General features: G+C 31.0%; 2 protein-coding genes and 1 pseudogene across 2 annotated transcripts; 1 reads left to right on the top strand and 2 right to left on the bottom strand.

The window, feature by feature from the left end:
* The first annotated feature begins 5,160 nt into the window (after nt 1-5,160).
* Nucleotides 5,161-6,725, top strand: LOC129875858 (uncharacterized; annotated as a pseudogene).
* Nucleotides 6,726-9,589: 2,864 nt separating this feature from the next.
* Nucleotides 9,590-14,121, bottom strand: LOC129876212 (protein DETOXIFICATION 18-like). Its single transcript, XM_055951576.1, has 7 exons — nt 13,708-14,121; nt 12,281-12,828; nt 11,563-11,649; nt 11,421-11,477; nt 10,995-11,233; nt 10,497-10,615; nt 9,590-9,956 (listed from the first exon to the last, which is right to left on the bottom strand). The coding sequence occupies exons 1-7, from the start codon at nt 13,990-13,992 to the stop codon at nt 9,825-9,827; spliced, it is 1,467 nt and encodes a 488-aa protein (XP_055807551.1). The 5' UTR covers nt 13,993-14,121; the 3' UTR covers nt 9,590-9,824.
* Nucleotides 14,122-18,111: 3,990 nt separating this feature from the next.
* LOC129877869 (homeobox-leucine zipper protein ATHB-52-like) lies at nt 18,112-19,541 on the bottom strand. The gene is made up of 2 exons (XM_055953402.1): nt 19,345-19,541; nt 18,112-18,571 (listed from the first exon to the last, which is right to left on the bottom strand). Exons 1-2 carry the CDS (start codon nt 19,533-19,535, stop codon nt 18,112-18,114), a joined length of 651 nt encoding a protein of 216 aa, XP_055809377.1. The 5' UTR covers nt 19,536-19,541.
* Between the last annotated feature and the right edge of the window lie 3,046 nt (nt 19,542-22,587).

Genomic DNA, 22,587 nt, shown 5'->3' with positions numbered 1-22,587 from the left:
TAAATACATAAATTATCACTATATCGGATCTTTTCCCGGACTCTGCGCATAACGGAAGCTTAAGTGCATCGAAGTGCCTTTTTATCACTATATTTCATAATTAGAGGCAAAACTACCTCTATATATCATTGTACAAAAGTAATTCATTCTCTTAATGAGGCCCAACCTGTCGAAACTACCTCTATATATCATTGTACAAAAGTAAATCGGAAAATTAGGCGGCTAAACGAATATACACTAGTTAATATATCTACAATTTAATTAAATTATCATTCGCCACTAATTTACAATCACAATTACGTGGTCTATGTTCAGAATTTGTATAATTCGGCTCCTAATTATGTAAATCCAGAATTTGTATAATCTGGTTCCGCATTGTATAAATTCAAAATTTTCCCAATTGTATGAATTCAGAATATGTATATGTTTACTCTAACTTGTATATAATTATCATGTCGATACATATGATTTGTATAAGTTTTAAAAATTTTCTAAAAATATAAAAATACATAATTTGTATATATTTATCCGATTTGTATATTGACAATGAATTATACAAACTAAAATATCCATAGCAAACAAAATTATAGCTATAAAGCATAATTAGATAAACTATAACTAAAAAATAAAATTAAAATACTTAATAATACCTATTTGTGAAATTTTCACGAAATAAATTCATTCTCTTAACGAGGCCTAACCTGGCTCTTCTCTTAATGAGGCCAAATCGAACAGTTGTACTGCTATAGTAGTCATTGAATGCATGATGGTGATATCTGACAAATGCATAATCACCGTCCACAATGGTGTGCCACGTCACTTACTAGTAAGTGATATCCAGCAAAACACGTTAATAAGTGCGGGTTCATGATAATCGTCAGAATATAAATGAGATAATAAAATAAGTAATTATGTAAAAAATGATATTACAATTAATTAAAAAATATTTTATTTTTCAATTATGACAACGGTTGCTACTAAAGTAAAAATACTAATATATGTTCATAATAATCGTCAGAATATATATATATATATATATAAAGAGAATATATCTTTAAAAAAATTTAAGAGTACCCAAAAAATTAAAATTCTAAATAATTATTTTATTGACCTTATAATCAAGACGATGATATAACATGTCGTTTTTCTTCTCGAAGAATCATAATTTTAATTATACATCAACCAATAGGAAAGAGGAAAGACAGAGAGGCAGTTGTTGGAGTAGGAATTGGTGGTGTACACATTTTTGAGTTTCCACATTCCTTTTTTAGGACCATCTTCAACAACGTATAAAAAATATTGTATGTTAAATAATATTAAAAATGATAATTTCAGAAGATGGAATATTTAATATTTTTCATCTAGAGAATTTATTGAAATACTGTTGCGAGCAGAATAAATGAGGCTTGCTTTAGAAAAGCGACCTGTTATCGTATTGTCTTATTGGGAATAACAAGAGGATCTTTCAATACTTGAAGTTTCATATCTAAAATTGTTATAAAAATAACAAGCTTGGCAAAATTAAGTAAAATTATTGAAAAAGAGATATTGAGGGAAACAGAATACAAGAGAGAAAGAGAGAAATTGCGTATATGTATTTTTGTTCTTCACCATCTTTTATTGCCAATTCATGGCAATGTATATATAGAAAAATTAGTGTTAGAAAATGATTAGTGGGCTTCCCACTTTTAGTGGGGCCCACTTTAATATAATATGTAGTGGACATTCCACTTAATATGTGGACATTCCACTTAATACTCCCCCTTGTATGTCCACGTATAATGTGTTTACATAAAAACACTTTACAAGAAATAATATACTAAGTTATTCTGATGTTGTGTCTACATATCTGATAGTATGCCTTGATTGCTGCCTCATTAAAAACCTTACCAGGAAATCCAGTGGGACAAAACCTTGGTTAAGGAAAAAAGAGTGCAACGCGTATTTACTCCCCCTGATGAAAGCTTCATTTGATATTTTGGAGATGGCGCATTCCAACCTTATGCCTTAGCTTCTCAAAAGTTGATGTTGGTAATGCCTTTGTGAATAAATCTGCAAGATTATCACTTGAACGAACTTGTTGTACATCAATTTCACCATTCTTCTGAAGATCATGTGTGAAGAATAATTTTGGTGAAATGTGTTTCGTTCTGTCTCCTTTTATGAAGCCACCTTTCAATTGAGCTATGAACGCGGCATTGTCTTCGAATATAATTGTGGGTATTTTAACATTATTTTCTAGACCACATCTTTCTTTGATGAACTGTATCATCGATCTCAACCACACACATTCTCTACCTGCTTCATGAATTGCTATTATTTCAGCATGATTTGAAGAAGTAGCAACAATGGACTGTTTTGTAGATCGCCATGATATAGTAGTCCCTCCGTGTGTAAACAAATAACCTGTCTGATATAGTTTTTTCACGAAAACTAACAAACACACTTTGATTTTTAAAATATATAGTTACAGTTGAAGAACATAAACAAAAATAAAAAAATCACGCAAAAAAATGTTTTGTGTTTAAATGGTACATAAAAATAGAGTTTGAACATTAAAATGAAACAAGGCTATTATAAAGTGCCAATGAAAAATGAGAGCGAGTTAGAGAGGCTCTTTATGAATTTTGCCAAATTCATGAGGGGTGGGGATGAAGGGAGTGGGTGTAAAATAATTAAGACTCTCACATCATTATGTATTAAATCACAATAATTTAAGTGTGTTTTGATGCCTAATACCAAAGTTGTTAAAACTCATACATCACAATTATGTTGGTACATTACCTTGCAGCTGCACTCAGACCATAAGATACCATGAAGGCAACAGCTTCAGTATTTACACTGAAAAGTCAATCCAAAAGTAGTATCAGAATTTTAGATTCTATTTTAATTTGTTGAGTTTCATCCATAAAATTTAGCAATTAAGAATGTGAAAATGTGGTGGTTTAAAATAACAATAATATATGCAGTGTAATTTTATAAATAAAGTCTAAAAAAAAATAGTGTATATATAAACTAAGACAAATTTAGAGAGGCAGGAGGGTGTTCACCCGATCTTCTTTACACGGTATATGTAAGGTACTTTTTTAATTATATGTAAAGTTTTCAATCTCCTAAATACAAAACTAAAGGTTGACTTCACGATTTTGTGGTTTAAAATTTAAATTCTAGGTACTACATTTTTTTTGATACGTATCCTGAATTAATTATTTAATGTTAAAGGATGTATTTTTTATGCCTTTCTAGGCTTTGTTTTGTTTGTCTTTTGGTGGTCTCGAGCAGTGGCGGAACCAGGAATTTTAGGAAGGGGGTTCAAAAAAAATTAAACATGCTAATTAGAAAAAAAAATGTGCTTATTCGGATTCGAACCCGCGACCTAAGACAAGCTAAGACAAAATATTGAACCCCCTTTGCCACTGAGGTAGTCCTTTGGCTTATGGTCAGGGGGTTCAATGTTAAATATATACACATAAATTAAAATATTTATCTTATATATACAGTGTAATTTTTTAACGAAGGGGGTTCGGATGAACCCCCTGAACTGGCTATGGGTCCGCCCCTGGTCTCGAGATGATGTTTTCAAGTACTTTATTACATTTTTGGAGCTTTTAATGTGTTTGGTTTGATGTGGTCTCTCTGATTTTGTTTTGAATTTACTTTTTCTTTCATGTATTTTTGAAGGATGATGAAGTTGATATTGTGCAGCATGTGTGGGTATTTGATTGTGTCTATCAAGGTCACATGAAATTTATTGTTTAATGTTAAAGGATGTGCTTTTTTATGCCTCTGTAGGCTTTGTTTTGTTTGCTTTTGGTGGTCTCGAGATGATATTTCCCTTTACTTTATTATATTTTTGTAGCTTTTAATGTGTTTGGTTTAATGTGGTTCCTCTGATTTTGTTTTGAATTTACCGTTTCTTTCATGTATTTTTGAAGGATGATTGATGAAGTTGATATTATGTTCAACTATCGGGGTAGTTGGGTCATTTCACCTGAGTTGGCATACACTAAGAAATTTGTGCACTTTTGACATAGTTTTGACCCTGAATTATTGAGTCATAAAGATATATGTGATGAGTTTACTTTCAAGATAGGGCTTTGTCAGATTAAACAATTGATAGCCACTGGTCCATCTAGTAAGTATTATATAGTAGATGGGAATGATGGCATTAGGGTCATCCTGAGCCTATTGTGTGAGAAATTTAAAGTTGTCAACTTTTTTGTTGTGGAGGAGGGTGAGCTCACAGTCTTTACTCAACTTATCACACAACATACTGAAATATTTTCTACTGATGTTGAGGTTGGTACAGACTGTGAACACAGTGTTGATTTTGATTGTGAATGAGATCTTTCTGAGGGTGAGGAATATGATAATGAGTGGATGGAGGCTATAAGCAAGGAAACGAGAAGAGTAGTAGAAGATAGGTTGAAAAACTATAAGAATTTTGCAAGTTGAAATGTCATTTAAGGATATGAAAAAAGATAGGCAGGTTGTGAATTTTTATGCATTAACTAACAAAAGGGCTTTGACTATAATTAAGTGTGACTCAAAGAGAACTAGGTATGGTTGTGAAGAGGGGTGTCCCTTTAGGTGTTTGATTTCAAGAGATGGTAAGACTGAAGGGCTTAAGATAAAGACTCTCATCAGTAAACACACATGTGAAGAGGCCTTTTTTAATCCTAGAGCCGATTCAGCCACATTAGCTCAATACTTCAAGAACAAGCTTCAAAATAATTCCAAGTACAAGGTAAAAGATATGAGAGGAGAACTTGAAAATGATTTTAAGCTGTGTGTCTCAATCCATGCTTAAAAGGACTAAGTGTATGATTCTTAAGAAGTTGAAAGGTAGTTATATAGATGACTACAGCAAGCTTGAGGCCTATGCCCAAGAGATTAACCAGTCTAATCTAGAAAGTGATATTTTAATAAATATCTTCAAGGATGACCTAGATGAAGGAAAAACAAAATTTTTGAGGATGTACATGTGTTTTGATGCTCTAAAAAAAGACTGAAAATTTAATTTGAGGCTATTAATTAGAGTTGATGGTACATTCTTGAAAGGTAGATGTAAGGGCATGTTGTTGGTTGCACTAAGATAAGATTCTATGAACAGTTTTTTTTCACTAGCATGGGCAATAATGGACAAAAAACAAGCAGGACATGGTGCTGGTTCATTGAGTTATTGAAGGGGTCTTTGGAATTTAAAGATGGTACAAGAATCTCATTCATTTCATATATGCAAAAAGTACGATTTTTAGCTTTTACTTTTAGATTCTCATATTTTAATTTCATGTTTCTTATTTTTTTCACTATTACAGGGATTATTAGATGCTGTTGAAAAAGTATTACCTGAAGCTCAGCAAAGGTATTGTTGAGACATATTAAAAGTAGCTGGTGCAAAAAATGGAGGAGTGATCAAATGAGGAAGCTTATGTGATGGTGTGCATGGAATTAATATGATAAAGAGTTCAAGGACTAGTTGAATAAGTTAGAAAATTTTCTAAAGATGCTGCAAGGGATTTGGTGAAATATCTACCAAAGGCATGGTGTAGAGCTTACTTTGATACTCAATGTTAGAACATGATGGTTGATAACAACTTCACAGACTCATTAAATGCATGAATCCTTGAGGTTAGAGGAAAGCCAATAATCAAGATATTAGAAGACATAAGAGTAAAATTGATGGAATTGCTAAGGTAAAATGAAAATAAGTTGAGGACTTGGGTTATTTATTTTAGTCCAACTTGCATGAAGTTGTACATTAAATTTAGGGCCATAGCACATCACGGTAAGGTGGAATTCAATAGAGTTTGAGGCTATGAAGTGTCTGATGGAGAAGATAGACACATTGTCAATCTTGAGCAAAAAAACTGTACCTGCAAAATTTGAGATTTATTAGGTATTCCCTGCCCTCATGCCATTAAAGCATTGACACACAAAAAAGTAGATCCCAAAACTGAAATTTATTGGTGGTATAGCAAGGAAGCTTACATGCTAACCTATAAACACAAGATGCAGCCTGTAAGAGGTCAAATATTCTGAAAAGTTAATCCTTCAAGTGCAATATTGCTTCCTGATGTTGTGAAACAAGTTGGTAGACCTAAAGTGAAGAGGAATAGCAAACCAGATGAAGCAAGCAAAAGAAAAGGGGAATCGTCCCAATCCAGAAAGGACACTCAAATGACATGTAGTAACTATAGTGAACCAAACCACAATAAAAAGAGTTGTTACAAGATAAGCTACAAAATACTTATTGATAATATTTTTTTTCTTACTTTTTCTTATTGTAAGTTCATTAAAAACATACTTATTGATTGCAATTTTTTGATAGAAAAAATCTCCTGAAAATAATGCATATTCAAAGAAAGGATTGACTGGCACCAGTTCACAATAAAGAACAATAGAAAGTAAATATGAGATTGAGACTGGTACACAAGAGTCTACTTTTCAACCACAAGCGGCAACACAAGAGTTTGAACTATATATCCCTGATATTGAAAATAAAGGAGACCCACCCCTAAAATCAATGGTGATTCATGAATCAGATTTACGGGCTGAGAAGTTGAAGACAAGAAGTGTTTCAACTGGTATAAAAAAATCAATTTACTGGAGATCACACTGGTGCCTTAGTGCCAATTAATATACCTTATTCTCTAGTAAAAATAACATGGAAGGGCAAAGAAGTTGTCCCTTCCGGACATGTGCAAATAATGGCAAAAAAGTAAAGAATCTAGATGATGGGGGTTAAGGGAAGAGGAGAACCAGTACTCGATGGTGGTTTCTGGTAATTTATTTTCTATGTTAGTTTTTGTCTTAATCCTCTGATAGTTAACCACAGTTGGTTGACAAACAATATAGCTTGTAGTAATTTTTTTGGGCTAATTCATTTAGCATATGAGGATTAAGTTAGATGAAATTTTCATTGACACCTTCTTTTCAATTATGTTGATATGCATAAGCAAATGATTTTCAGTTCTACATTCTTACTTCAAGTCTTTAACTTGTCACCACAGGAAAAAATGTAAAAGACAACAAAAAAATTAACAATTCATGTAAAAGCATTAATCAAAAGGTATTCATTCACTCCTAGCCTTGTCTTATAATCAATTTCAAGTTCTCCTTTCTTAATCTAACACATCAGGTTTGATAATGTAAAAGCATTTGTAACACCCAAAATATTTTGCTAAATATTCAGACCATTAATCATATACGTATAGAATCGTACTCGATGAGATAATTTGGCGAGCTAGTGCAATTCAGGGACACGCCGAATTGCTCGCCAAATGATGTCTCAAACATCCTTCAAGGCCTGGAAATTTCAGCGAGCAAAAGATCAGTGGCACGACCTACCTTGCCGAAATGAAGTCCAAAATCACGTCCTAAATTGATCAATTAGGTGAGCTCAGGTGCCTTCAGCGACTTGCCAAATTGGCTCCGCGAGGCGATCTGGCTCACCAAGAGTAACGCTGAGCAACTTTTTTTTTATGGTTAGTATTTTTTAATATTTTTGAAAGAGTATTCTTGATATTTTACCCTCAATTAACTTTCCTAGGTCTACTCTGAAAATGAAATCAAAATTTACACGATCGAAGTTAGTTTTCAGAAGGAGAAAATGATAGGGTTTAGTGAGAGGCGATCCCGTGAGGTGGATATAAAGGAGCCAGAGGTTCCGGGTTCGATTCCCACAAAGCCCTAAAGGGTGAAGGAAGGGATGAACTGGCTGATCCTGGCATAGACAATACTGAATATGTGGGCCTAAAGAGGAGGTCTTCACTGCATTAATCAAAATGTGCTCATTACTGTAACCGGCAAAATCAGCAGCAATTCATGCTATCATCTTTTGGAAATGGGATTCAACAATGACCATATGACTAACACTGTAGCAATTCAAATATGTCCTTAATGACATTACAATTGTTGCAATATTGAAATTGACAAATCATAACTAAATCAAAATATGAATTAGAATTCCAAAGTCATCAACCACATCACATATGTTTTATATTTTCTAAGTTAAACATTACAAAATAGAAATGACAAAAGTTAGAAATTCCTAGTTCATCATCCAAAATGTAATGAATCGTGCAAAAAAAAACACCACAACATAACTAACACAATCCACATTTTACAGACTTTTTTCTTACATTTTTGTTTTCCATCACTATTATGCACCAAAGACTTATCGACAACAACCTCTTCATTATCGAAAACAACTTCCTCACTATAGAAAACATAAATTTCATCTAGACGTTCACAATTTTCTTCAATATCAGATGTCAAATACTTTTCAAGATCAGTCATCCTTGTCTCCAAAACTTTCTTTTCACGATGGAGATTATTGTTTTTCATCTTTAAATTATGGATGAGATTTGCAACTCTAGGATGGAGTGGATCATCAACCCATTTTCAGAAATCGCATTTAAAACCCTACACAAAATATGAACTTGAAATTAATGGTGGTAGAAAATTTTAAAATCAACGAAATTGTATGATAAATTTAAATTAGGCTTAGAACACTTATAAAAGCGTCTTCCAACATTCGTTGGAGTAAAATCTGTGAAAATCCTCGTTGCAATACCACAATGACAGTTCATCATCGGCCTACTTGAAACACTCGAACCCTGACTCAGTTTTTAAAAACTTGAAATGAAATCGATGAGAGTAATCTTCTCAAAACCCTAGCAGCGTGAACTTCTCATTTTTGATGGTAATGAAACCGAGTGGCGCAGAAGAAAAATGATGGAGAAGAAAAGACCCCATTTAGGGCTTTTGATGAAAATGGATTTAAAAGGTATTTTTGGGTCGGATAATGGCATGAGTCAGTTTTTTATATATCCAATTGGCTAAATTTATTAGTTAATATAAATGTCATGTGTCAATCAAATGAGGATTTGGCAATTCCACGCGTAATATAAAAAAAAATTCCAACAAAGCAACTAACACTGAAAGGGGTATATATGCGCCCAAATGTAGACGGTGAGGGCATGAGTGAGCTAAATTACAAACAAAGGTTATATCTAGACATTTTTGACAAGTTCAGGGGCATATTAGATCCTATTCCCTACATACTATTCTCCCAAGTCATCACAAAGGGTCCTATAAAGATTTTGAAAAAAATATTTCTTTTTTTTGTTTTTAACCCTTTTTTTAACACCCTTAAGATCCGTTTGTGCACATATATACTTCATTGAGTTTGTTTGAACAAGAAAACAAAGTGAGACTATTTAATTTTTATAAGTTTGAGTTGAATCTAACAGTTGCAATTGGTGTGACTAACATTACAAGAATGTATTTTGATTGAAATTTTGATGATTCGTGATCAAATCCTAGCAATCATCATAACTATTGTTAAGTAAGTTTTTTCCAATATCAAATAAAATATCCTAGTAACCTTTCAGAATTTTCGTCCCCATCTAGTAAAACAGTTACTTTTGCATTATTTTTCTCAACGAGGCCAAATTTTTAAATATTGACGCCAAAGGATCCTATCCTATTTATGTAAGAAATTTTGAGAAAAATTATGAGGACATTCTATTCCAGTGGCTCAATCAATAATCAATGGCGAAAACTCAAAAATCATGGTAAAAAGTGTACAATACCACACATGATAGCAATATCTTTGAATTATTTTACCCCAGCAAATAAACTAATCAGTCCACTTACTCCAAGCACAAATATATTCTCCTGCTTTGACTGATAAATCCAACCAAAATTACTCTAAGCACAAATAAAACTATTTTTGAAATTTTCCCAAGCCCTTTACTAATAATGTCCAACAAGCCCACCAATGGCCCAATAAAAAAATAATTCTCATGGATCAATGGTTAAGCTAGAAGTTCATTTTCTATATTGCTCTTTGTTGAGGCCTCTACTCTTTCCCATTTGGTCATTAATGTTAGTAGCAATAAGCCCAAACCTTGGCAAGCTAGACCACATATCAAGCCCATCCATAAACCCTGTATCATATTTTTTCAAAATAAAAAATAAAAAAACAATATGAGGATTTTAGACATGATAATCTTATAGTGAAGCGTTGTAGAAAAAATATCTGATGTAGAAGACATTATCATAGAGAATAAGGAAGAAACCTTATAGTAAGTTGATTTAACCCTCCTTACCCTAACTTGTGCTTAACTAAGCTTTTAAGCAGAATCGCGAATAAATATGTTGAAATTCAAAGAATGATATATTAAAGATATTTAAATGTTGCTGAATAACAACATGTATTCAACATGATATGAGTAGAAGCAGATGAAGCATCTGCTTAATGAGTTCAACTGAATTCACTATCAACTTCTGACTCATAACACCATTATAGATTTAAAAATCCACAAAAATTTCAATAAATACGAGATTTTTAACTCATAATTGTAGAATAACAATGAGTTTTGGAATAGAGAATCTCAAATGTAAAGTTTATCAAGTTTAAATTTTGAATACGCCTCTAAATAACTGAGTGCAAAAAAAAAAAAGGCCATGGCATGCAGTTGAATTACCTGAGCATGTAGGTTGAACTTGAAAGCAAGGAGGCCAGCTATTGGCATGCCAATGAAATAGAATGTTGCCAAGTTGATGCACATAGCCAAATGCTGCCATCCACATCCCCTAGCCACCCCTAATGATCAATTCATTTACAAAATATCTATTAGAAAGCTCATTTTTTAAATACAAAACTTAATAGACATAATACATAAATAAAAATCTTAACTTGACCTCAACTGACAATTAAACACTCCAACTTTGAGAATTCACATTTACAGACTCCTCAACTCATCCCTACTTTGTCTCGTAGATACTCGACTCTGACGTGATGTCGTGACACATAAATTTTAGAGGTGTCTGGATGACCATTTTGTAAGTTAGAGTGTTCAACTGACACAATGGAGATGAGTTTGAGGTGTGTAGATGATCATTTGATAAGTTGGAGTGTTCAACTAGCAGAGGCGAAGTTTATACGACAATGTTTAACTAGACATGAAGTTTAAGAATCTAACCTGATAAAATTCCTTGAAAGAAATCGAATACAAAGGAGATTAAGAGCAAAGGTGTCATGGTGGCAAAATTGTTTATTATTTCTGTACTATCACTGAAGAGGCCAGCCCAGACATTATGACCAAAAAATAGAGCCAAATCAGTTATAAGAGCAAGAAGAACACATAGCTTGAGAGTAACAACCATGGCATGCTTAGCTTTATCAATATTTCCAGCTCCTAACTCATTTGCCACCCTAGTGCTGCACATATATTTTGCAATGCACATTTCTTATTAGTAACAAATTGAAAGGTAATAATAATAAAAAATAGTTTATAATTTTTCAATTCACTTATTTATAATTGTCCGTCAACATTCTTGTGCTTGTTAGAATCGAAATAATCAGGTGTTATGCAGAAACTAACAAAGCAAACCTCGAAAAACATTACCTTGCAGCTGCACTCAAACCATAAGAGATTGTGTATGCAATGGCTTCAGTATTTACACTAAAAAAGTCACAATCCATAAGCTTAATTAGGCCTCAATAATGTGAAAAATTGATGGTTTAAAGAAAATAATAAGCTTAATTACCTCATTGCAATTAGAGAAGTAGTTGTTTCTGAGTTTGGCATCAAACCAGCTAATAACACAAGAAGCTCAAAAGCCCAATACTCCAAACTGTTATACATAAAATTAAGAAATTATGTGTTCGAACCGATCAAGCCAAGCCATGATCTGCCTTAATATATTAGGAATCACACGAGGATAGATTAGAAATCTCACGCTAACACGCAATCCAAGAAAATGTACATGACACAGTCTAAGGATTCACGACCTACCTATTCAATGACTTTGGCAATAGACAAAGGCTTTTCCCACCGACAAATTTCAGCGAAATTCATGTGAAAACATGATTTTCCCACCTCATTCCTGTTTGGCTTGGATGACAATGAGTTTTGCTAGTGTAAAAATGGACTTTAGGCTAAACTCAACAATCGAAATATAACTCATCAGGTGAGGATTGACTAATACCTTAAATGAAAACTAATTAATTTTCCATCCCACAATAGATATGGAACTTCTAACACTTCTTTTGTGCCTAGGATTGGACATGTGGAGCGTGGACAAGACAACATAACATGGAGATCCAACATCATGTAAATCAAGAATTGAGATTAGTCAGACTCTGATACCGTGGGAAGAAACAAACATTATATTGAGCTAACTCAACCCAAAAACTATCTCACGGAGATAAAATTGTCCAAAATTGTATAACAAAATTAAGAGTTATATGAGGTTACTTACTCACCACACCATGGCAGCAGAGGGCAATGCCAACTTCAAGTTTATAATGACATAATGAAACGGCTCGAACGAGAGACCATCCCTCCAGATATGACTAAACCTCTCGGAAAAAAGCACGTATACACCCAATGAGAGGACGGACATCCAAATCGAAATCGAAGCAGCTAATGGTGCTCCATTAAAACCAAGACTTGTCCAATGAACCAAGCCATAAGTAATGCCAACGTGTATAACTAAACATCCCATTGAACACACAACAAGAGGCATTATAATTGATTGTGCTTGAAGAAATCTCAAAATATTTTGTAAAAAGCCATATGCTAACAATTCAGGAATTAGGAACCTCAAGAACTCCCCTGCTTTTTTTGCTATGTCAGGATCTTGATGAAGTAAAATTAGAATTGTATCAGAATTCCACCAGATGATAGCAATTAATGTAGAAAATAAGAATGATATGGTGCATGATGTTTGAAGATGCATTCCCAACATTCTGTACATTTTTGCTCCATAACCTTGGCCACATAATGTCTCAAGTGCACCACTTAGGCCAATCTATGTTAAAAAAAATTATTAGCAATGTCAACATTTAAACAAAGTGACTAACTGAATACAATATATAACAATAATAACAAAATTGAGTGTAATTTCATAAGTGGATTTTGAAAAGCGTGGTGTCTACGCAGTCTTTCTATAGAAAAATTGTTTTCGATAGTCAAAGTTGTTTTCGATAGTCTCTCGACTCAAGTAAAACATAACAAAATCACGTACAGAAAACTCATACTATGGATTCAATACCTAACTCATACAATTTTATCAAGTTCAAGTGTCTATCTGTACATTGACTAAATTTAAATGTTTATTTTGTAAAACATATCAAATTTAAGAAGCTATCTAGGTATTTGGACATTTAATAATGTAGTAATGAAACTAATACTATGGATTCAATATCATATTAGTGGTATTTTGATAATTTATCTATACCAAATTAAGTGAATCTTTAAATATAAGTACAAAATTTAAGTTAAAACTATTGAATTCTGTCAAATTAATAGACGAATCTCAACTATAACCAAGGGCGGATCTATTAAGGCCCATGGAGGTGCCACGCCACCCACAAGCTTTGACGGAAACTTAATGTATATTAGGCATATATATATATATATATAAATCAAAGACGTACCACCCATAGAACAAAAGTATTATGTGGTGCCAGTTGTAAAAGGCAGAATTTTAAGTCTTAAGTCACAGAATCGAATCCCATTGCACTCTTTTTTAACAAAAAATTATTTGACTAAACACTTCCTCTTCCTCTTCAAACCCCACTAATGGATAAATCTACTTTAACACCAGAGACTCTAAATCCTGAATCAGCCTCTGACTATAACAATCTAAAAATTCATATGGGAGGAAATTAATTAAAAATATACATACCATGAAAGATAAACCAGTGACCATAGCCCATGAATTAGCAAGATTTGAGGCAGCAAGTTCAAATTTTCCAAGATGACCAGCAAACATGACAGAGACAAGATTGATGAAGTAGAAACAACTAGTCACAACAATCATTGGCAAAGAGAACAATATTTGATTCTTGGCTTCTTCAACATCTATTACCTTATTAATAATAACAATCCACCATTTGTTTGTGTCCAATAATGTTGGAGATAACATGGGACTTTTGAGACCATTTGATATTGAGATATCATCCATAGCCATGCTCTTTTCACACACACACACACACTCTAATGTTAGAGGAGTATTATTAAATTGTTTCCTTCTTACTTCCCAAATATTAAAGAATTTCTCTTTATATGCATTAAAGGGTTAAGTTTGGTAGGCAGGCAGAATAAGGCAGGATATACCAAAATTAAGTTTGAGATTATATTTATATTGTGTTTCGTTCATTATATAAATTTATATTAAAATAAATTTATGTATCATCAATCAAATACAGTATAAATTTAATTTCAACCTTAATTATAGATATTTTATTCTATCTCATCATACTTGAGAATATTTTATACCACCTTTCAGATGAAATAAATTAATCCCGACATTATAATCTCTAGACTTTAATTTCGAAATAATTTAGTCGACGAACCAAACAACCCCTAAGGATGTAACACATTTATAATCTTTTAAATGTGAAGTAAATTTCATTTGGACATTTGAACTATGACTTATTTCAATTGAACATCTGAATACGTGATAAAATATTTTTATTAGACACTTTAAATTTTGAAAATCTTTTGTGCGTATTCTCGAGTGTTCATTATGTAGATAAGGTAATCACTTAATATGTCATTTCTTTATATTATATACGCATTAGTCTTAATATGTCGTAAAACCTCAAGTCTATCTCAATTGAAGCTGATGCGTATAATAAAAAGAAATGATATATTTTATGTAATTAATTTAATTATTTATTTAATAGATATTTAAAAACACACATAAAAATACATATTTTTATATATTCAGATGCTAAATTAGTACAAGTCATATTATAAATATTTAAATAAAATTTAGAGACAAATTTAAAAGATGGTAAATATATTTGGTCTATTTTTATAGGGTGGTAGAAAATTGGACTCTTATCTTAATGAGTGCCAACCAAGTTGTTGTGGTAGGTGAAAAGTATTGCTTCCTCTGTCCCATATGCTGTCAAGGTTACCTGAAATATTTATTCTAAATTACTTACTCCTTCCGTAGCATTTAGTTATTATATTTGGCACTTTTTTAAAATTAAATTATATTATTTTAATTCAATATTATAAAATAAAAAAATTAGATAATCAAAAATTATATAAAAAATATTACAAGTTACAATTTTTTTCATATCAATATGATAAAAAATATATCTTAAAATATTAGTTAAAATTCATATAGTTTGACTCGCAAGAAAATCATGATAACTAAAATAGAAAGGAGAGTATTATTTTTTTAAAAAATAAGATAAATTTAATTAATTTTATCCCATTTTGAATTTTACATTAAGTGTTTTTGAAAGTAACCAAAAAGTATTAAATTCTATTTGTTAAATTTGGGGGAACTATGAAAAACTAAGATTAAAAAAAGATAAAAAGTTCCATTAAACCCTAAAACACCATAACACTAAAATTGCCCTAAACATCAAAAATAGATTTTTAAAAATTTACAAAAGTTATTTCACGAAAAGCGGCACCAAATTCTGTAAAATAGACTAAATATAATAGAATTTGCTAAAACTTATTTAAATATTTTAAAATACCTTTTGAGAAAGAGGAGACGTAATTGATGTGTCACTGGTCAATGGAAAAATTCGTAGAAAGGGGACGACCCGCCGAGTTCACATCAAAAACTGTTAGAGCTGTCAAAAATGGATTGACCCACTCCAACTTAATCCAATTATAAAGGGCTAGCGAGTTAAATGAATTAAGATAAATTGATTCTTTTAACTAAAGGGCCTAAAAAATAGCAGTTCAATACAGTCCTAAGCTGACTACAGATTGAGACGAATTGACCCTTCAATCAAAAGATGAATAATATTAGCTTCTATCAAACGTTGAAAAATTAGATAAGAAAGGAGAAATAAAAAATTAGGCATAAACACAAAAATAAATGAGGTCAAAGATTCATAATTATAATAAATTCAATTACCTAATTGCTGAAAATTTGATAAAATAAAAGACTACTTAATATATATATATATATATATAATAAATATTTATAAAATTCACGATCCACGGGTTTACCTCTGAAACTCGCGGATAGAGCCTATGAAGCTAGACTAAAAATCCTCATTTCTAAATGGACTAAATTTTTTAGCTCAACCTCACTTAATTTAAGGATTGAGTTAAGTCGATTTTACGGGCGAAACCTATTTTGATCGGTCTAAAAACTACTAACGTGAACTTCAATAACTAAGAGATTCATTCGAGGAATATGGAGACTAGTTGAAGTATGGGCGGCCCAAAGGTAAAGCAGCCAAAGCAACTGTTTTGGGCTTTATAATTGTAAGAGCCCCAAAATTTTCTAGTAGTATTAAATACATTTTAATTTTTTAAAATAAAATTATTAAATATAGTTTTCATTTTTTTTTTAAAAAAAGAAGGAATGGTGGACCTTTGAGATGGGAAGTGAAATTATAATTTTGGGATCATCAAGAGCACTCAAGTAGTGAAAATAATATCAAAATCACTCAATGATTTAATCAAATTCTAATAATATTATTAGTGCATGTGAATTGGTAATCGATGTATATTTTCCACACATTGCACATCAACCTCAATCAAATTCTAATTTAATTATTTTAGAGCATGAAAAAGTAAATGATTTAATCTCTTTATAACATAGAATTTACAAAGAGTTGTCTTTTCAAATGAATTAGGAGTATATGGGTATCTTTGTGATGCACTTACAAATATGGAAACAACCGCAAGCAAATTGTAATTAATATTTAATTAAATACTTAATATTTGTGAAAGTGGATAATACTATTTGAAAGAGATAATAGTAGAAAAAATACATTTCAATTGTCATTTTTATATGAATTTTACGTCTTTGACTTTTAGTTTTCCCAAATGAACTACCACCAAATAACATTAACTATCTAAATATCATTGTTTATATATTAAAACACATTTCAACTATCAATTTTTTTTTTTTTATCACCATAACTCATGTAGAAAAAGAAAATAATTGATAGTTGAAGTGTTTTAATACAAGAATAGTGATAGTACAAGTTGGAAAAAGGAACAATTTATAATTGATGTGTGTTTATATGTATAAATGGTGAAAGTTCAAGCAGACAAAAAAGAACAACTGATAATTGAGATGCGCTTTAGTATATTGATGGTAATAGTTCAATTAAAAAAATAATTACAACAACGTATAGTTAAAGCATGAAACTTACGGGAAAAAATAGCTAAATGTATTTATGATCTTTTTAACTCTTTTTGAAAACTCGAATATGTAAAGATGAAAATGTGAAAGACAATTTACAATTTTAGAGTTAGAGTTTATAGCACCTCATTCCAAATACTTTTGGACATTATATATGGGTGGTTATTTGGTAATCCAACGACTTCTTGCCCAAATTGACTCATGTTACTTCCTATTGGCTTGTAGTACGGATGCCAACATATTATATTATAATAATTTTAAAAAATATATAAAAACAGTACTTAATTTTATAAAGAGTTCACATATTTATGTATTCCATATTTGAGCTCTCAATGATATCACAGTATGTGTAAGCATCTCAACAAACTCATGTAGACATGAAGTAATATTTTTAAGTCTTTTTATGTCTAATCTTAAGACCAAGGCATGATGATTGTCTTTCTAGAAATACGAAGAATATCTTTTAAATCATCACATGAATTACGACCCAATTATGATAACAACAGAATAGAATAGAAATCATCAAACTAGTTTTTAAGGTGAAACATGATCAAATGATAAGTCATGATTCATGTGCATAAAAAACATATATTTCGCATTCATTTGTTTGATATAAGCATCGAATATGAATAATTTTTTTTTAATAACAATCTATCTATCTTTAATTTTTTCCAACTCAAAATCTACATCAACCACTTGATTATTGCAAGATCATCATCCTATTATAAATAATCATGTAACGTATCAAAAAAAGACTTATGCTTATCTGATTATTACATCAAATCGAGTAATTTAACTTTAACAATTACAAATTAAAATACAAAGAACACATTAGTTAATCATAATTAATTAATAAATGTATTATGAAAAATGTGACATACATTTTATATTCATTGATTTGATATAGACATCAAATACAGATGAAAATAATAATCAACACATAGTACATATCTTTCAATTTTTCCACACCCAAAGATCTTTCCCATTTTGCCAACTTAAACTATATTTTGACCCTTCTTCTCCACCTATTAAACAAGCATAAAGCTCATCAAGTGGTAAATTAGACTCACTATTATTATTATTATTGTTTTTATTATTATTGTTGTTGTTATTATTATTATTGTTATTAACCCATGAACAACTCACATCTTCTTGAAAACTCGAACTTCCTCCATTTTCACAATTACCACTTGAAATTGAACAAGGAATTATCCCTTGTGCTAATTCCTCTTGAACTTGAGCTTGTTTAATGGCAATTAACATATCATTAACCTTCTTCAACTCAATTTTTAGACGTTCATTTTCTTTTTCTATTTGCTTCTTCTCAGCTAATGTTGTGTCTAGATTAAGCTGGAGTGTAGTATACTCGAGCTCGAGACTCTGATTCTTCCATCTAGCTCGCCTGTTCTGATACCTGTTGAAGATATAATTACGTAAATTAAAAAGAAAAACTTTTAGATAAGACGTTTATACCACTAAACAAAAAAATTAGGAATTATAGTGACAAGTATCTCGTTGAAACCACCCTTGCCTTGGGAGTCAACTAACACCCTTTTGTCAGAAAAACTACACTATGCATTTATTTTTATTTTATATATATATATATATATATATATATATATATATATATATATATATATATATGTCAGAAAACTTTCATGTGTTTGGTATATACTTCTCTATATTTTGGCTCTATTTAATGATAATTCTAGCTCCGTTATTATTAGAGACAAACAACTCCTGTCACTAAACAATAAAAATATTAATCCCAAATGCGGAGCCAAGGAGGGAGAAGGTTGTTTGACTGTCTGAAATGAGTGCCAAAAGTCCTTTTAAGAAAAGGATCTTTAAAAAAAAAAAAGGATTAAAAAAAAGAATTTAGAGGTTTAGTCTGATAAGAATTTGAAGTTTATAGATTTTGAAATTACCATCAAGCCAATAGCTTATTTTCATGTGTTTATGTTGTGTTCACAATTAAATAGTGCGATAATACAAATACATTGTCTAAGCAAAAGTTATTGGGTTCATTTGAACCCGTACCTAATATAGTAGCTCGCCTCGCCTCTAGATATTCCCATTTTACGACAAGTTATCGAAAAAATATGTTAGCTATGACTATTTAACGACAGATTTATAATAGATTTTGTAGCTATTTTAAAAAAAATATATATATTCATGAGTACTTACCAAATAGCAATTTGTCTAGGAGGAACACCCAACTCTTTAGCAAGTTGAAGCTTTTGGTCAAGCTCAAGCTTCTTGGTGGAATCAAAACTTGCCTCTAACCTCTTGACTTGTTCTTGAGTTAGCCTCTTTTTGTTGTGATTCAATATAGATTGATGTTTGTGTAAGTATTGAGAATTCAAGAAATTATTCATGTTAGAAAAATGAAGAAGAGAGTTTGGAATTTGTAATATGATGTAATGCTTTATGTTGGTTGAATTTATACAAAAAAAATTCACAATTCCTTAAAGCAATTGGTACCTATATTGGTTTTGTCATTAAAATATTCTTTAGAATTGTTTAATGCTACATAGGGAAGGTTCAAAAATATTTATGTAACTAAGAAGGGTTCACACTTAGAAACAAAAGTTTTTCTCACAGTGAATCATTGAGAAAATGTGTCTTATAGAATATTTTCTCATTAGTTTCACACCTAATCAATTTATTCAAAAAATATCGGAGGAAAATAGATTCTCATCGAAATAGTAAAAAACTTTCTAATTTATCCATCTGAAAATACTACTATTTTTTTCTCAACGATTCAATCAAAATATCTATGAAAATAGTCACTACACATTTTTCATTGAAAAAATAATGATTTTTTAGTAGTGGTTATGGGCAGGAAACAGAATTTTTAATTTGTGAATTCTGAATCATAATTTTTTTTATCTATTGAGTTTCAAAAAAATTGTTTGTACTTATTATATATATTTTTAAACACAAATATAGGGTTTGAACAAAGACTACTAGTTTTTTTCAAACTTGGAGTTGTCATCGTGGCTCTATCCTTGATTGTGATAGAATTGTAAGTACTTTTTCATTTTTAAATAACTCGAATTTAAGTCTTGATTATGTGTCGTCTTTATTAAAAAAATACTTTACATTGATACGAAATTTTCTGATACAAATCTAAATTTAATCAGACTTAAATATAAATACTGAGCACCCGATTAAAACTCAAATAAAATATTTGTGTAGGGAAAGAACTATATGAAGAGGTGGATAGGGCTGACTTCTCATGCAGTGAGTTTGATGTTCACGTGAAGTTGGACCTACAATGTTGGTTTAAATAATATTTTTTTTAGTAAACTAACATTTAGAGTATATAATTTTATTATCCTATAAAGATTAAGGAGTTGATAATCAAATAAAGTAACAATATCTTCCTATTTTTTAATTTGAAAAAATAATAATACCAAACTAGTTTCAATTTTTCAATGTCCGTATCATGTACTTGGTCATCTTTTTGTTGTTCCACTAAAACAATTTTTCATTTTAAAAAAAATAATTCGCGGCACAAAGCATTTTACGTTCATATAGAGTGTGAAAAAGAATTGTACTTTAAGAAGTGTGATATAGACTAGCTATTCTAATGCGAGTATTAATGATTTCTTTCACGATTTGAACTCGATCTATAGGTCACAGTAATAGTTTTAACGTTGCTCCAAAACACCCCTTTAATTTTTTCATTTTTAAGAGAATAGAAAGCAAACATATCTAAAATTAATGTCACCCATTTTTTTTCTTGGTGATTAAAGCTAAATTTTATGAGAGCACAGCTGTATGCAATAATTTATATTCTTTATGGTTCTTTTGAAAAAGAATATTCAGTTTCTTTGATAAATGTATTATTTAGTTAAGTTTTTAGGTCAATCAATTTTATGTTGTGGCAAAGCCTTTTGTTAAAAGGAAAATCTTATCAATACAAGAAAGATTACTTTGAAGCACTACTCAAATACAATGACAATAGTCATGGATCAATTCTAGATAAGTTGGGTCGGTTATATGATTTTCATCCAATCAATTAAATATTTATTTTGATCACTTTTAGTTTTATCTAGTCCTTGCAATTTTTTTCGTAATATATATATATATATATATATATATATATATATATATATTATGCCCATCCCCAATTGGAAATCAACCTTCTTGAAGTGACATTTCTTCTTTTGGTAGAACTGAACTAATTATTGTCAAAAACAGTAGGCTGTTGGAAGGGCATAACATTCCCCACAAATTAAGTATAATATGGTGGTTGGAATTTTTGTTCATGCACCTGAGGGGCTTATGTAATAATATTGACATGACACTATTGATTTCCTTTTGATTATCAAGATTTTAGACCTAGCCCCCCACCCCACCTTCCCAATATTGTATGGATTACAATCATATGCACTATTTGTCTTATCGACGTTAAATTCAATATTTCGCTTCCTTATCTACTAGACCATACTTGTTGCAAATGTGTTCATAAGAAATCTGACTTAGCAATTTTCTTCTTAAATTGACAGTGATAAAGAAGGAGAAGTTTGGATTATGGAATATAGAAGTCAGGTGTGTAAAATATTTTCTTATGTTGTCATTGCATAAAATGTAAATTCAAGTTTCTTATGCTAATTAATTGATATGAAGAGGATGATGATGGAGACACCATCAGATTAAAAGGGTCCAAAGTCTTTTGGATTTTTGGGAGGACCCCATTAATTGAGTTACTTGTTTATGATGTTATAATAATAGTAGAAGGGGAGATGCAAAGAACTAATATTAGATTTATGTTTGCTCAAAGAATCAATGATCTATGACAAAACAATAAACAAACTTATCTGTCACATGACTTGCTTACCATGATTGCTAAATAAGTACTAGTTTGATAGGCCCTTCTTCATATTCTTGTTCGACCATGCCATTTTTGGCTACTTAATATTCAGAAGTAAAACAAGAATAAATCCGGTGTAATCCTGTAAATGGGTCTGAGTAAGATGGACAATAGTGTGTAAGCAAACCTTATGCTACCTTGTGAAGGTAGAATGAGTGTTTTCGAAAAACCCTAGTCTCTTTATATTCAAAAGTAAACAATAAACACTCACAACATCTAAGCCTTCCTAGACATATTTACCTAGTATCTGTATTGGATGGGAAGTAGCAAATACTCATGGAATAGTCAGATGCGCACAAACTGCCCCGAAGCATCATACATTTATGTTATGTAATTTCAAAATCCAAGTTGACAACCTAATCAGTGGGCTGAAACTGAATATATTATGAAATGTATCAACGAAAGTTAAACTAATAAGACCGCACAACAAAAAGATTACATCACGACACGTTGTTCATCAGACCCCACTCGCGGGATCACACTAGGTATGTTGTTGATCCTGCTGTAATACAACAGATCTTTGTTTTGTATTTTGATAGATCACGTCC

Source organism: Solanum dulcamara, chromosome 12 (assembly GCF_947179165.1).
Source record: "Solanum dulcamara chromosome 12, daSolDulc1.2, whole genome shotgun sequence".
Lineage (NCBI taxonomy): Eukaryota > Viridiplantae > Streptophyta > Magnoliopsida > Solanales > Solanaceae > Solanum > Solanum dulcamara.
This window is presented reverse-complemented; position numbering and strand designations above follow the sequence as displayed.